Source organism: Zosterops lateralis (genome assembly GCF_965231275.1).
Source record: "Zosterops lateralis genome assembly, chromosome: 1".
Classification (NCBI taxonomy): domain Eukaryota; kingdom Metazoa; phylum Chordata; class Aves; order Passeriformes; family Zosteropidae; genus Zosterops; species Zosterops lateralis.
Window position 1 is genome coordinate 118,613,499 of NC_139762.1, and position 16,339 is coordinate 118,629,837.

At 37.9% G+C, this 16,339-nt stretch overlaps 1 protein-coding gene across 2 annotated transcripts in view; it reads left to right on the forward strand.

Annotated features, from left to right (window-relative positions):
- Window positions 1–16,339, forward strand: part of PREX2 (phosphatidylinositol-3,4,5-trisphosphate dependent Rac exchange factor 2) — a 171,934-nt gene that overhangs the window by 131,389 nt on the left and 24,206 nt on the right. For both annotated transcript variants that reach the window (XM_083860958.1, XM_083860959.1), the window contains 2 exons: window positions 8,552–8,618; window positions 10,582–10,772. In XM_083860958.1, the coding sequence (XP_083717084.1) occupies window positions 8,552–8,618; window positions 10,582–10,772 (258 nt within the window). The remainder of the gene's footprint in view (window positions 1–8,551; window positions 8,619–10,581; window positions 10,773–16,339) is intronic.

Below are 16,339 nucleotides of genomic sequence, written 5' to 3' on the forward strand. Positions count from 1 at the left end.
AAAGTCCAAGCATATCTATGCTTTAAGAGAGTTTTTCCTGGATATATCTGTGCACATAAGGGATGTATCACAAAGGCAGAGAGGATGTTCAGGGCACAGATCATTCAGCAGGGTGCAGGGCTGTGGCTGTACCAAGCCTACTTCCAGCTTCTGTGTCTCTGCAGTGTGCTTTGCTTTCATTGGTGACTGCAAGAGCAAACTATGGTGGTCTGTAGGTGCTGAAAACTGCACATTGATATACGTGCTTGGAGTTCAAAACTGTCTATGCAGATAATTTTTAGTTAATAAGAAATCAGAGAAATTAATGAGTTTTAGATAGATGAATATTTTTAATGCTTCTTCAGAAATGTATGCTCGCATTTAGACATCTAAACACCTTCAAAATCTGTTTTTCTGATTTTATGGTGTCTAGGATTGGGAACCTACAGAGGAAATGAGAAAAATAATAGATGAAGGTGAGGTCAGGAGAGTTCTACTTTTCCATTAATTTTCTCTTATCCTCAGCATGGCACTTTCTTGTGACACCCCTGATTATAGGATGACCCAGTTCTTTACTCCAAAGATAGGATCATGCTGTGGGAAAGACAGCTGAGGGTAGCTGTACATTCCTACCACTGGCGTGGGTGCTAATTACCACTGTGTAGTAATTAACTCGTCTGTGCATCAATAGAGAAAGACAGTCTGGAAAAAATGTTCCTTCCTTCCTGCCTGCCATTCTGTGTGATTTGGAACTATTCTTTGAAGTCAGCTGTGTCCAGGGTTATTGGCAGCTACTTCTGTAGTCTGTTGTACAGCCATAATAGAAGGAAAATTAAAGCAAGCAGTAAAGGGAAAAGAAAAAAAGTGGATTTTTTTAAAGTTTTCTTGGTTTTTTGTTGGGTTTTTCTCCCCATGTTGCTGCTTCCTTGGAGATCATTTTAGGAGGTAAATGCAAGTCTGTTATGCTAAGGAAGCAATTTTAATCAGTGAATCTAATGACAAATGATTTAGCTAACTACCCTCATTACACTGAACATCTGATTACACTGAATGTAATATTTGTCATTTTAAAGAGTTTCATTTACAATGTAACTTCAAACAATTTTTCTGTCTGAAGCCTCCTGTATTTATTTTATGTCATAAGTAATCCTCCACAGAGCAATGGCAAATTTAACTGAATTCTTTATTCAAGGATATTACACTTCATGAGGTTTTCATGTTGTTGGGTTTTCTTGTTTCTTTTAATTTTCAGAAAGATATAAAAAGAAAACTATTTCTGCCCCTAGAATATCTGCAGACATGGAACAAAAACTGTCTGAGGAATATAACATCTTTTTTATTTATACACACACGTATATATGCACAGCAGCCTCTTAAGCTGCAGGCTTCTTGGCAGGACAATGTTTTCCATATCCTGTATAATTTAGTCAAGGCAGAAAATAGATGTGATGGCACTCATGGCTTCAGGCTGAACAAAAATTCTCTAATAGTTGCTTTGCTGTAAATGAATTACAATGACATAAAGGATGTATCCACTTAAAGGTAGTTAATTACTATGAAAGAAAGAACTTGTCTCTGAAACAAAATTATGAAGCCTCAAGGCAATACCTGCATTATCAAAAGGCTAGATTGTATATCAATTCCTGCAGTAAATACATTAAAATCCACCTTAAGGCTGACAGATTCCTTGCCCCACTGTTTCCAGTGGAAAGCTTTTCCAAAGCAAATGCTCAAGTGGTCAAGAAACTTACGTTGCTTGTCCTTGTGCAACTCTTGTTGTGTGACAGGTCTTTCCTTCATGTCTGTTCAGTTCAATGAGCAACATGTTAATGAGCTACTAACACTTTCTGTCATTGCCATCAAATTTAGAAGAGTGATGTGAGGAGTGTTATGGATTTCAGAGAGTGATTCTGTGATAATATTTTCTTTTTGTTACTGTGAGATGTTTCTAAATCACATAGAAAAACTGTTTTTCTGTGTTCAATACTACCTATTTGATACACAGCTTTGTGTTCAAAACAGCAGCAATAAAGCTGGACTGCAATACTACACAGACAAATTTATCCTGTGTTTTATATGACTATAAACATTGGAAATCTAATGACTCTTAGATTTTTAAGATTTGGTTTCAAATGTTTAAAAATTTTTGACATAACTTTGTCTAAATGCAGAGTCTTTATGAAAGAGAAATTGAAAATAAAGCATTCACTCTAAAGGATATAACAAAGAAATAATAGGTAAGTTTATCTCCTGATGAACTTAGTGAGAACTACTTTAAGTAGAACAGAAATTAAGATTCATTGCATCTAAATGAAGCAAGACCAGAGAGAGAATAGAGAGATCCTGGGAAAAGTAAATTAAATTTGTCTAGCTGGTCTAAAAGATATTACCAGATGGCTTGAATTTAGCTTTGGGATTTTTTTTTTTCCTTGTTTCATGCTGTGCTTATTCTGTGAATGTAAATTAATTGTTTCTTTAGACTTTTGACAGAATAGGATCAGTATTTATTACTGGTACTGTTCTATAATTGAAAATTATGAGTCTTGGTAGATTATAAGTACTGACTCTTTGCTCACTGAGGTGGACATCAGGTTCATCCTGCTTTCTTTATCTGCTGCAAGCACAGAGAATGTGTATCTGCAGTGATCAGAGGTGGAGCCTTTTGTTTCACTCCTGGTCACTGATAGGAATGCAGCCCAAGCCTGCAGTAGTTGAAACCCTAACCATATGATGAATATTTGGCATGTTGTCTCTTTTTACACTGTATTCCAAGTCTGGAATATCAGGACCTAAAAAGGAGACATCCATTGTCTAAAGGAGAAATGTGGAAGCAATTACTTAGCGTTATTTGGTTCAGTGTGGATTTGGCTGTTTTGATAGCAATGGGAGAAGAAGGAGGGCAGCTATAACTGGTCTGTGGTTGAAAAACTTCTTTCACATCACAAATAGGATGGCTTCAAGTGCTCTTGGACATAGGTAGAGATGCTGGAGACTAATTTCAGGAAAACAGGTGAAAAGTGCGCAGTGTTACATAGAGCAAACTGGATTTTTTTCATTTTTTTCGTCATCCATGACTTTCTGTCTTCACATTTTTATGCTCACATTTATGTAATCCCCTGCTTTTGTGTTTACAAAGATATAAGAGTAGGGATGTGAAAGGCCTGCTTTGATAACAGGACTGTTGCTTTGCAAGCATCCTCCTCTGTTTCTACCTCAGATACCTGTGCTCATTCTAGTGCCAGTTGCTCGACATACCTCACTCACAGGCTGAAGATAGTTTAAATTGGTGGGAGACCAGTAGTTTAGCCAGATGCTGCAGTCTTGCAGGGGCATTATGAAGATCCCTCCCTTTAGTTTAAGGGTCTAGTTTCTTGGGAATTTGGTTTTCAAGAGTTGAAAGTCTGCGTCCCTTCTATACTCCCAGTCTAGTCCACTAAAGCAGATGGTTACCAAAGAAGTCCTTTAGTTACATTTCTTGAAATTTTCTTAATAGCCATACCCACTTGTAAGTATTTAAATGCATTCATAAACCTGATTAATTTTTTCTCTTTTCTATGTATTTTTCTTGTCTCACCATACAGCCACATCTCCTTCACAAGATCCTGCACTATTTCCCATAGTAGAGAAAAATTATAGTTTTCCTGTTTCCAGCCAGGACAGTGTTAATTTTTGCAGTAGCCAGGAGGGACATGGCTAGGACCTGGAGATTATTCTGTACCACCTTACATCATTGCCAGGGGCAGGAGAACAGAGTCTATTTCAGGGAGAAGTTCCTTCTGGTGGAGTAAATGTGGTGCTGGTCCTGAGCCAGAGGGATCAGTCAGAGTGGCATGGCTGTGGTCAAATTGTGGGCTCCACTGTGTGGGAATCACTCTTTCTTTTGTACACTTTTGTCATTAATATTGTTGCCCTTACTGTTTGTTTTCTTGCCCCACTGCTGTTTCTAGTAAATTGTTTTGATTTCAACCTGTGACCTTTACCTTTTGTGCCTCCAGTTCTCCTCTCCAGCCAGCTGCAGGGGAAGGGAGAGTGAGTAATGGTGCATGGCTTGGAGTGGTTTCAGAGGGAAGACTAGATTGAAGAACATCATTCCTAAACCATGACATCAGTAGAGACTGACAAAAGCTGGTTTGCCACTTTGTGATGGGGGTAAGCCAGGAATCATAAAATTGGTGTTAGTCCACCACTAAACCATGTCCTTGAGTGCCATATCTACACATCTTTTGAATACCTCCAGGGAAAGTGACTCAATCACAACTCTGGGCAGCCTGTCCCAGAGCTTGACAACCCTTTCAATGAAGAAGTTTTTCATAATAACCAATCTAATCCTCCCCTGCACAAATTGAGGCCATTTCCTCTTGTTGTATCATTTGTTCTGTAGGAGAAGAGGCCAAACCCCACCTCATTGCAAGAAGAGCAATAAGGTCTCTCCTCAGCTTCCTTCTCTTCAGGCTAAACACTCCCAGCTCCCTCAGCTGCTCTTTGTAAGACTTGTGCTCCTGGCCTTTCTCCATCTTCATTGCCCTTCTCTGGACACAGTCTGGCACCTCAAGGTCTTCATTGCAGTGAGGGCCCCAAAACTGAGCCCAGAATTCAAGGTGTGGCCAACCAATGTTGAGTACGAGGTTGTTAGGACCTTGCCAAAGGGTAGGGCTTACTGAGTGGCTTACTCATGAAATATAAATTACACATGATTACAGCCCTAGGTACTAAAATTTTCTGTTCTGCCTTTCAGTTTTCACAACAGTTGTGGAAGGTCAAAATATTACAGATATGCTCTTTGACGATTTAAAATCATGGAACAGTCATGAAGCTTTTCAGGTGTTAAAATTAAACCTTTCTGCAACTACTAAGGATGCTGGTGACACTGTACATAGGATTGTATTACTGCCAGATGCTAGGAAACATGATTTAAAATTTCTGAGTCTTAGCATGGGTTGAGAAGGTAATTATACTTGGTAATTTATCATTTATTGAGATTTGCCATTTACTGAAAAGAATACATGAAATAATTTGCTATAACAGAAAATTGATCCATTTACTACAGAAAAATGAATTTTTACATATATGTTATATGTATACAAATGTACTTACAAATGTATCTGTATAAATATATATACATATATATATATACTATAAGCACATTATACACACTTTCACCTGTGAAGTTAAAAACTAGAGGGCAGAACATAGAATTGTTATTCAAGAAATACAAAAATATGTGTGCCCATAGATCAAAAGTACACAGATACTGTTTATCTGTGTCATAAATATGTGCTTTTTAGTTTGAGCTGAAGAAAATAATTAGGGACTCCCACAGTTCCCTACTCCACACCTCTGTTCTGATGTGTCCTTTCTCAGGTTGCTGACTGTGTTTTTCTACATCATCTTGAATATCTTGTGACTGAGGGATAAAAAAATCTAGTAGAACTAAGATTCATTTCCATGCTTCTGTTGAGGACAGTAGGAATTAATTTAGGTTTGCTACAGTGATGTGGAAATAAACGGCTAAATTCTTCAGTGCTATAACATCAAAGCAAAATCTTGCTAGAGCAGAACCATCAGCTTGGTGGTATTTATTACCTCCGCCTCTCCAATTATTTCTCTCCTTGTATCTTGAAGAAAAGATTAGCAATACTTAGGATAACCCTATGGGCTTACTGGCACAAGAAACTGAGAATAAGACTAAACACTTGGATTTGCTTGAATTATCTTTTTGTTCAAAGTTGCTCAGGAATGTGTATCTCTGCAGGTCTGAAACCTTCTTAGGATTCTATTTGCAAAATTTCAATGTTCAGGATTTTATACATGTCTGTATAAAAAGTTTTGGAGGATACCCTGTAAAATGCTTCACTAAGAAAACATCAGTACTTCTGCATTTCCTTTGTACTCAGGTTCTGGGAAGACATGTTGGGAAAGCGTTTATCTTATGAGAGATTTTTCTTTTTGAACCCTAAGATGTTTGTTACCTTATCTGGGTGTTAGTTTTCCCTGAGATACATGGCCCTATTATTTGACATTGCTGTGTAGGGGATATCTTACAAAAGTCGAACACAGCAATAATCCCCAGTAGATTTATTGTGTATTGGATTATCTACCTTTTCTTTTTTAAAGGAAGGCTTTTCTGCTGAATCTTAGAGAAATTTCAAGGCTTTAAAAGCTAAACTAACATCACATTTGGAGACAAAGAACTATGATTTCATTCTGGTTCATTTCAAATGGATTAGAAAATATTGTCCAAATTGGGGCACCATGCCAAGATTGCCATTAACTTTTCCCATAAAATATGATTAAGGACCTTAACAAGCATTTAGTAATTAAGCGAAGTGCTTTGGAAATTTATATGCTGTCCACAGGTTGTCATGTTCTGTAAAATGCTGAAGACGGTTTTTATGAAAAGCAATAAAATAAAGCACTTGAGAAACATCTGGGAGTGTTATCTGATGGGGAAGGAATAGTTTCAGTTGTAACAGGATATTTTGATATTTAAAATGAATGTTGTGTAGGGTTGATTTTTTGTTTGGGTTTTTTTAGGTTAATGAATAATTGCCTGAATTAATGGAGTAATTCCTATAACCATATTTCCCTTCTAGTGTCCATGTTGCTTCATTTTATACCCTGAGATAATTATTTTCCATGTACTCCATTAATTAGTATACTGTTCCATATTTGGTTTCTGGTTCCATTTAATGCAGCTGAATTTGCTGGAATAACAGTCCAAAGAGATGGCATTGCTGAACACTCTCTGAATGAAGCAGATTTTCCTATTGTATGGCAGAAAAAAGTGGTGTAGGCTTTCAGTCTGATAATGTTCAGTGCAGAGCAGGGTGAGGCTTTGTTTTGTAGCTTTGCTAACAAAGAAAAAAAGGTTGGTCTGTTGCTGCTGAGGTAGCTTTTGTGTGCTGTGGCCACTCACAGTGATTTATGAGTAATTTTCTCTACAAACCTCTTTTCCTTTCAGTAGTGTCCAGCATCCTTTGACACAGAGTACATTGTGGATCATGCAACAGGCTTAATGGAATAACAGAACTAGATTATCTTTGCTGTGCTTTCTGAGGGAATTAACTCAAACTTTAAATTTGGGAGAAGTTATTTTTCAATACTACAAACAAATAAAAGGTGGATGGATTTTTTTATCAACTTAATTATTCCAGATTATTGAAGAGTAATGGGTATTCAGATCGGCACTCTGCACCCCTGCTGAGCAAGTGTGCAACAACGTAACTTCTCTCCTAGATGAAATCATAAAATAAGAAGGGGAGAAATTTTTAACCTTGTGTGCTACATGAATCAGTTCTTTAATGACTATGGGATCCAGCTGATCCCCTTATTTGAGAATTAGGATGCAAGGAGACCATTTTTTCTTTGGAGTTGTTTGTTTATTTTTTTTTTTTTTTTCATGTTATAGAGCAACTGAAATTTGCCTGCAAACTCCCCAGTTCCAGCCTAGGTTGAGTCTCACTTGTGACCTTTAGTCAGGTCTGTGCCTTGAGCACACACTGTGGGGCTAGATCACAGTGATTCCTTGAGGTTGTCACTAGAGAATCTCTTTTTTTTCCTGTGTGTCCCACAGTTCAAGTGGGCTTCTCTTGTTCTGTTTCATTTAAATTGCCCATTTCATTTAAGTTGCCCAGAGTTTCTGCATTAGTAGCTGTTGCCTGGTTCTCACTGGTAGGTAGGGAGACCTACCAGGTATTTCTATTTCAACTGCCACAGGAGATTTTAGGAGCTTTTCAATCAGCAGAATGAATTTTGTGATCAGAGGAACATGGAATGGTTTGGGTTAGACAACCTTTAGAAATCATCTGGTCCAACTTCACTGTTGTGGCAGGGACAGACTTAATTAAGTGTTGCTGCAGAGGCAGTAAAACCCATGATATTATCGCAAAGATATGTACAGTATTTACTCTACCTATGTGATGTTTAATGATAGCTTCTCTGTAGTGAGAAATTAAGTTACTTATAAGTTGGAAAGTTAAAACAAAAATTCCTCTCGGTTCCTGAATTGGAGAAGACGTGTATAATGCATATTTGTCCCCTGTAGGGCTTTTGCTTTTTTGTTTCTTTGTATATTATGAACATGTATACATTTCCTCTGTCAGTACTGTGTTTCATGTTGAGGATTCTGCTTTTATGTTACTGCACTTATATATAGCAAATATTAAAAAAAGCTTGTAGAATGGGAAGCTCAGGCACTGTTTGTATGCCAGTTTTCCCAAAGCCACTCTTAAAATCTATACTGTTGCCACAGACCTTTTCATGGGTAACTTTGTTAAAAATAATTTTCAGACCCCATTTTTTTTCTGATAACTAGGTGTTAAAATTTTGCACTGTACTGTCAAAGGGCAGAAGGACAGTTTTTGTCTCCAGAACAAAGGAATGTTTCTTATTACTTTAAAAGAAGGAGTTATACTGCCTGTTTATTATTGTATTACTCCTTGACCCTCTCTTACCGTAAGGTAAAAAAACCCTCCAACCTTAGGATGGTGTCTAAGAATAGTCTCTTGTAGAAATTTTGTTCAGGACTTGAAACAATTAGTTTTTGCCTTACTCTATCTGTTTGTTCTTTCAGGGCATTCTACCTGGACAAGTCAAACTTGCCTCCAAATTCAACATCTAAAGCAGCTTATATAGATAAGGTAAATAAAAATATTAAGTGCCTAATTAACCTCTGCATGTTACACACTCTGTTACTGAGACTTTCTTTATTCCAACAAAAATTGAATCGTTTATACCTGGGGGGAGAGAGGCACGCTTGCAATATTTTTTCCCACCTTTGTTTTTTGGGATAGGTGGTGCCATGTGGTTCTGTATTAAAAGGTGGGGCTGGGGGCAGTCTGTGTTTGAGAAGAGGAATCATTACTTTCCTTTTTCACTATGCTTTCAGAGCAATGCAAATGCTCTAGGAGCATGCAGGGTAGGGGGAGACAGGTGCAGGCAGAAATTCTTTGTTCTGAAAGCTGGAAGTGCTGTTCCAAATTGCATACTCCTTCAGCATCCTGCTCAGAAAACTTTCTTCTGAATCTTCTCATTTAGACTTTCTTCAAATGCTTTCATCTGTCTTTAAACTTCTGTGGCTGAGAGATCCCAAGGGCTATAAAAATTCATTTAATGCTCTCTTCTCTCATTGGAGAGTTAAATCCCATATTGCACCCCAGTAGGGGGAATAAAGAAATTCCTGGGATCTTGTCTACAAAGGTGATTGAGCTACTGTGACTTGAGAAATAACAGTGCTCATCAGCCAAGCCCTATGACAGACTGAAATTTTACGTCAGGTATCATCCAGCACCAGTGTTAACATACTGGTGATTCCCGTTTCTTGGATCCATACAGGACTGCACACAAAGGAAGAAGGACATTTGGCACTCCTTCTCTGGGGAGTCAGCAGCTTGCCTAGTAGTCACAGGTGCAGGAGGGGATGTTTAGCTGTGAGGGAAGTGCTTTTTTACCCCTAAACCTGTTTCCTATCTATTTCATCAAGAAGTTCAAGGGCAAGAGAAAAGCATCTCATAATCCAAGGGATGCTTGGTTAAGCTCATGCATTTATTTTGCAGCTAGAGCAAGCCAAGAGTGAGTGCCTGATCCATTTTTGGCTGCACCTTTCACCTTATTGTCCATAGCTCTGCATGAGTAGATGACACCAGCTAAAATCAATTTAGACAGATGCAAATTAAACCAGTTGGACCTAAACCAAGTTAAATCTGTTTGTACCCAGGTTTGAATATGCTATTTGTTATAACTGATTTCCTTGACATCTATGCTTTTCAATGAAGTAACTATCATAGACCAAGTGAGGCTGCCATTTCTCTAACTAGTTAAAACTGTCTTTAGGGAATTAATCTGTCTTTCAAAAGATTAATTCTTTGAGTAGCATGGGGGCTTGTTGGAATCTTTAAGTGTTTTTGGAATAAAGAGAAGTGGGAATTTGGAATTAGGTGGTCTGAAAATTTGTATTGTGAACATATCATTTACATAAAGCACCATGAGATACTGGTTTTCATTGCTAGATGACTTTTGAAAGCTCCTCTTCTGACACAAGCTTTGCACTTGTAAGCTGCCTTCTTTACTTCATTCATTCTTAGTAGAGTAATGCTGGGATTATTTTAAATCTTGCCACAAAGTTAACTGTTCTTGCTTTGTTAATTTCTATTTTTTGATGTTGTTAGTCAGGATTAGGAACCAGACATTTGATAAATAAAGGACAGTGTTGTCATAAATGTAAGCTGATTTTCTCAGCAAGTCAAGTAACAAGTCTTATTATCTTCCTGTATATGTTGTAGGTTGCCTTTTTATGGCTTCCCTGCCTTTCCCAGTCCATTAATGGATACAGCACCCATGGTCAATTGAATCTATTGAAGTGAAAAACACTTCCATAGGCAGAACTGGTAATGAAACAGTCAGTGATGGGAAGAACTGAAAAGCCTTAGAAAGTTGTCACATGTCATGCAACATAAGACACTGTGTTTCGTATTTGTCGCAGAATTTGGCTTTCTCAGCCAGACTTGCTGTGCTACCTGCATCTCTGTTGACCCACTCTGCTCGAGTATTTCACGAGCTCTCAGGAGCAAACGTTCAAACCACCTCTCTGTTCCTCTCTTGCAGCTGATGAGGCCTCTGAATTGCTTGGATGAGCTTTACCGTCTCATCGGCTCCTTTATCCGGTCCAAGCGCACGGCGGCCTGTGCGTACACCGCCTGCAGCGCTTCCGGCGTCGGGCTGCTCTCCGTGGCGTCCGAGCTCTGCAGCAGGCTGGGAGCTTGTCACATCATCATGTGCAACAGCGGAGTGCACCGGTATGACAAACTGCTTCTCCCTCCTTTTGTTGCAGCCAGTCACTCTGTCGTTGCAGGTTGGAGACTGCTGCTCTTTTAGAGATGGGTCTTAACACTAAATATCTTATATGAAATAGTGAGTGGACTTGAAAGATTTTTGGTGAAATTCTAGAATTGTGTTTGCAGTGACTGACAGAAATGAACAGTACAATTTTTTTGGTTTGTGCAGTTGAAATGAGATTGTTCCTCATTCAAGCTGGTAAAATGCAGAAATCTCAATTGCTAAAGTAGAAAGAGGAATGTTACCTAGATGAATAATATGTATGATACTGAACTCTTAATACAGGCAGGAAATGCTGAAATTTGTATTTACTTTGTATGGTAAGGCAATAATAGTAGAGCTTGATTTAAGGAAAAAAGATGAAACATAAGACATACGATTTTTTGCAGGTACACCTTATGATAACAAGAGTTTCAGCCTGAAGGACAGTTGATGTGTTTAATACAATACCAAAAAAATAGACTGACCTATAGTCAACTGAACTTTGTCATCAATCCTAAGAGATTTTAATAGACAAATATGTAGATATATATATAACATTATCACAGCATCATCATAGAGCTCTCTAGTACTTAATCATATTTGTCACAGGCAGCATTATATTTATGCTCCGGCTGGGGAGATTGCAGTTTTTTGGGACAGTGTACCAAAAAAGCAAAGACCAAAATTGGAGAGGGAAAAACCCCTAACAAACAAAAGAATTAACATAACAAATAATCTGATACTAAAAATATGCTCTTTTCATAAGAATTCCAAACTGTAGATCAGGAGTAGCAGTTGAAAATGCTGCTTAGTTTCCGATCTGTGCAAGTCCTTATTTTAACAGTCTTGGTTACCAATACCTTGTGTTAGAATAAGCATTACTTTCTCCTCATTTTAAGTAATATTCTTTCTTCCAAAGAGCTTTGTGGAGGAGAGAAAGGCAATTGGCATATAAGCTGCAATGCAGATTATGATGCATGAAAAAAAGGAAAAGCTCCATATACAGCCAAAAAAATTAAGTTGTATAAAGACAGCATTTGCCATTTGAGAGTTGGTAACAGAGTATTTGTATTACTCTCTGTCAATGGTACAAGTGCACATAGCATACTGTATACTGTACTTAATGTTAGGGAATGGCAGGAAAAAGCTTTGTTATGTAACACTAGCCACTATATCAGATGAAGATGCAAATACTATAGAGCATGGGCTGTCATGACATTGTTGTTTCAGAAGACCGTGAGGGTATACAGCTTTCCTCTTTGTCTTGCTTTTAGTTTCATGTCTTACTTGATCAGAAAAGACTTCAGACATAATTCTCAAGGGGTTTTTATAGGCTGAAAAAGACTGCCTCTGGGTTTGATCACTATTTCGTGAATTTGTCAGTATATATGTCAAAAATCCTGATAGTTTTAGACCAAAGTCAGAACTGCCCAAATAAACTATTACCCTATACTGTGTGGGTCACAAATTATTCAGAGTAATTTGGTGACTGAATAAAATGTGGTTTGCTTAAATCTCAACATGAGCTGTTCTATTTTCTCCTCAAACTAGGGCTAATTCATAGGTAAAAAACCCCCCTAAAATGTCTATATAAGTGTATTTAAAAACCACAAAAAGTTAGAAACCCAACACCTTGGTATTAAAGACTATATTATGAGCATAGGAATGGGATTTAAAAGTGTTATGTGTGGGTTTCTGTCTAGATGTTAAAGGATTCATCATCATCTATTTACATAAAGTAAAAGTGCAAGATGCCTTTCTCTAAAGCATGACTAGTTCTACTTTACAGTGAGTCCATCTGAGTTTTGGTACAAGATACTGCTGCTTCATTTGTGCATTAATACTGCCTTTGTGGCTACCATCTGTTCAGAGAAAGAAACATCAACTCTTGGCATTATCAGAGATATTACAAGATTGGCCCTGCAGGAAAAATCAATGGGCTAGTTGAGAATTTAGGTATTCAGGGGTTTGTACCTGGAATTTCAGAGGAAAACTCGTGTATTTAGAGGCAAGAAGGGATTCATTCACTCTTCTAAGGGAAATAAGTCCCTTTAAGTGGTTAAGGTAAGAAAGTTTTTTAATAACAATTTCCTGAAATTACTGTTGCACATGCAAACTGGATGGATGAGGAAGTCTATTCTTTTAAGTCATATAAAGTCACTTCATGTACTGTTTTCTCTTTCTGGTCTCCCTAGGCCACATCTCTACAGTCCAGTATTAAGTGGGTTTGGGTTTTTGACATTCTGAAATTGCCTTTGCCTGGATAGAAAGCTTGCTTTGTTTCCAGCTAGTGGGTTTGCTCAGTGAATTTTGTACCCAGCATTTCTAGTGCTGAATTCTGCAGTGGTTTTTTCTACCTACTTCCCTTGTTGCTCTCAGAGTGAAACAGTCTTGCAGCAACATGAAATCCTGTGAGGAGGACAGAAGAGGAAAGAGTAAAGTGCTGGATATGATCAAGTCCCACAGACACAGGGGACTTTGCTTTATGCCTGCAATCTTGAAGGCTAAATTCTTCTGTTTGTTGGAGTAGTATTTAATCAGGGCAGATAATGTTGCAAATAGTGCCCCTTAGCTTGTTAGCTAGTTCTTTAGAATTCAAGCTACTGATTTTCAGTTAGAGGGGATATTTATCTCTGGTTGTATCCAGCAGTGTATCGGGCTTTCTGTTTTCTTAGAAACGAAATACTGTGAAGTCTATGATTGCGATCAGCTGCAGAATTTCACATTTTGTTGGCCCAGATCAATGACTCATTACTGTTTTTTAACACTAGGCTGGCCATGGGTATTAAATGAGTTGAAAACTGGTATTATCTACAGATGCTACCAGATTAACAGATGGGGGGAAGATGTGAATTTTTCTTGCAGATTAAATTTTGAAAATCTCATTTATCAGTCTTGCCAGCTTAAAAATGAAGCTCAACTTGGAGCAAGGCTCCCCCATACTTTCTTTTTAAAAAGCCCTCATTTTAACTCAGTTTCTATGATTGGTCTTTAAGGGAGTGAATGTCTGAGAGTCTCTGGAAGAGTACAGGGTGCTCTACTCAACAACATCTTTCTTTTGTTCATGGGGGGTGGGAGCTGAGCTAGACATTAATCTGTCAAAGTTTAAATGCATTTAATAGAATATATATATATACACACACACATATATATATACACCTTCCCTCACTGAATTTATTAATCTCATACTGAACTGACTGGAGAGTGACTGGAGAGCCCTTTGTGTGTTCTCACAATTGAGCTGTCATGGATTGACAAGGAGGGAGGGGGAGGTTCTGCCACTGCTCCTACTAACCAGAAGCAAGTCCCAGATAGCTTGTGAGGGAGGCACTGGGTGACAGTCCAATGCAGAAGAGGCCAAGAACTATGAAACAGCAGCTTTGTCTGCTTTGACAGTGATTGCTGATCTCTGGATCAGCAGTGCCTTGGTTTCTGACTTCTCTGTGATCCATATTAAATTGCTTTTTACACTGCACTAGGCTAAAACAGCTTGACAGAGTTCATACTTTCATCCCTATATCCAAGATAATGCTGGGGATTTTGAATTGCTGGTGATTGCTTTTCTTTGATTTTTATTATGACAATATGTTTACCAATTTAAATTACAGCCTGCAATCCTATATCTATTTCAGACAGCAGTTCTTTTCAAATACTTTTTGAGCACCAGAAAACCAAGGATGGGGAAAAATTAATCCCTTTAACCTTCACTGTCCTAAGGGATGTGAGTGCTACAAACCTCCCTGTGGATTATCATAAGTGAACATGCCTTGTTGATCAACAAGAGGAACAGAGCTCTAAATTAGTTTGAGAAATCAATAGTTTGCATTTTTTTTACCTTTTTTTATCAATCATAATTATATTTCTGCCTGCCAGCCAGCTGTCACCCTGTAAACAACATTCTGCTTTCTTTGCTTGTGTTTATTCTGTTTGAAGTTGCAATCAGTCTGTACAAATGCAGGTGATGAAAGGCACTTTTAAATTTTATTGAATCATGATTCTAGCTCCTGCTAGAGGGAGAAGAGCAAGACTGCACTGCACAGACATGTCCTAGCCTCTTTCTGTGCCAAAATGAAATTAGGTGCAGCAGCTGCAGAAGTCTGTTCAGGGACCATAGGCCTTACAGGCTCAAAGAAATCATTTAAAGCATCCAAATGAAACAAATCCCAAGTTTATTTAAATTTTTGCATTTCCTGGAGGATCAAGGGAAAAATCTTCTATAATCTTGGTGAAACCTAGAAAAATCACGGTCTTATTTTCTTTTCTGAATTTTAATTTCCCCTGCAGAAATTCTCTCCTTAGTGTTACCATCCTTCAAGCAGTGGGGTTCTGGCTGGCAGACACTTGGCTGAAGGATGAGGCAGATTTTGCCAAGTGTTGATTATGCTGTCTCCTGTAGCTGGCAGTGGTCCTGCAATCCAGCTAAACCTGCTTCATCTTCCACATTGCAAAGCAGAGTAGCACCATAAGCTGTCCATCACAGCCAGCTGCCTTTCTGTGAATCAAATGAAACAAGGTGAAAAATGAGTACTCTGAATTTGTATTTTTGACATTCTATCATAAGAATTCTTCCTCTTAGACTCAGAAATTTTCCTGTAAGGATTTAGTTCTGAGCTCAACGAGCACGTGCTACAAAGAAAATCCTCAGAGTTTTGCAGCTGTATTTAGGCTATCAATTCCCCAGTAAGAAAGCTTTTGGGGATCGATGTGATTACTTTCAGGAGGCAGGTTAGCACAGACTGAAAAACTAATCCATACCCTTCTCCAGCCATCTGGTCTCAACTGGGCTTTTAGTCCTGCTGCCTTCCCATTTAGTCAAGATTCTCTTCTTTTTCTTTTCATTTTATAAATGGCAGTTCTGTTATGTCTGTCTATAATTAGTGTATTTTTATGATACCATATCTGCTGAGACATAAACAAACTTCTCTTTGTGTAAAATAATTTAGGATAATAGAGTATTATTCTGTGTGTGTTACTACAAAAAACCAACTAAATAATTTTGAAATATGTGAGAATTTGTCTTAAAATAAGCAAGACATTTAGCACAAGTAGTACTAAACTGTTCCTACAGTAGTAATTTTTTATTTTGCTCTATATTTCTCATTCATTGGCAATCTGGTACATTTTTGCTTTGTCACCTCTAGTACATCTAATGCACTCATGGATTATAGTCTTACTGTTCTCTTGCATGTTTTAAATTCAGAGACTATTTTGTTCAAAGTGCAATTTGAAAATGCAGAGAGGTGCATTAGATGCAGTGAGACAGAAAAGATGGCTCTAAGTTTTTACTAGTATGGATTTCAGGGTGTGCTTTTTTTTCTATTTGGTCTTCTTTTAACATTATAGATGTTTAGTAGGAGGGTTGACACACAATGCTATTACTGTGCTCTGTAGAGTCGTCCTTTCATGCTTCAGTTCCTGCACGATTGCCTTATCTGCAGTCCAGGTCTTTGAAACTGGTGTTTTTCATGCAAAATCTTCTACTTTACAATAAAAATAAAAGAGGACCTCTCAGACAATCTGAAATAAAAAACTTAACCAGATCTGT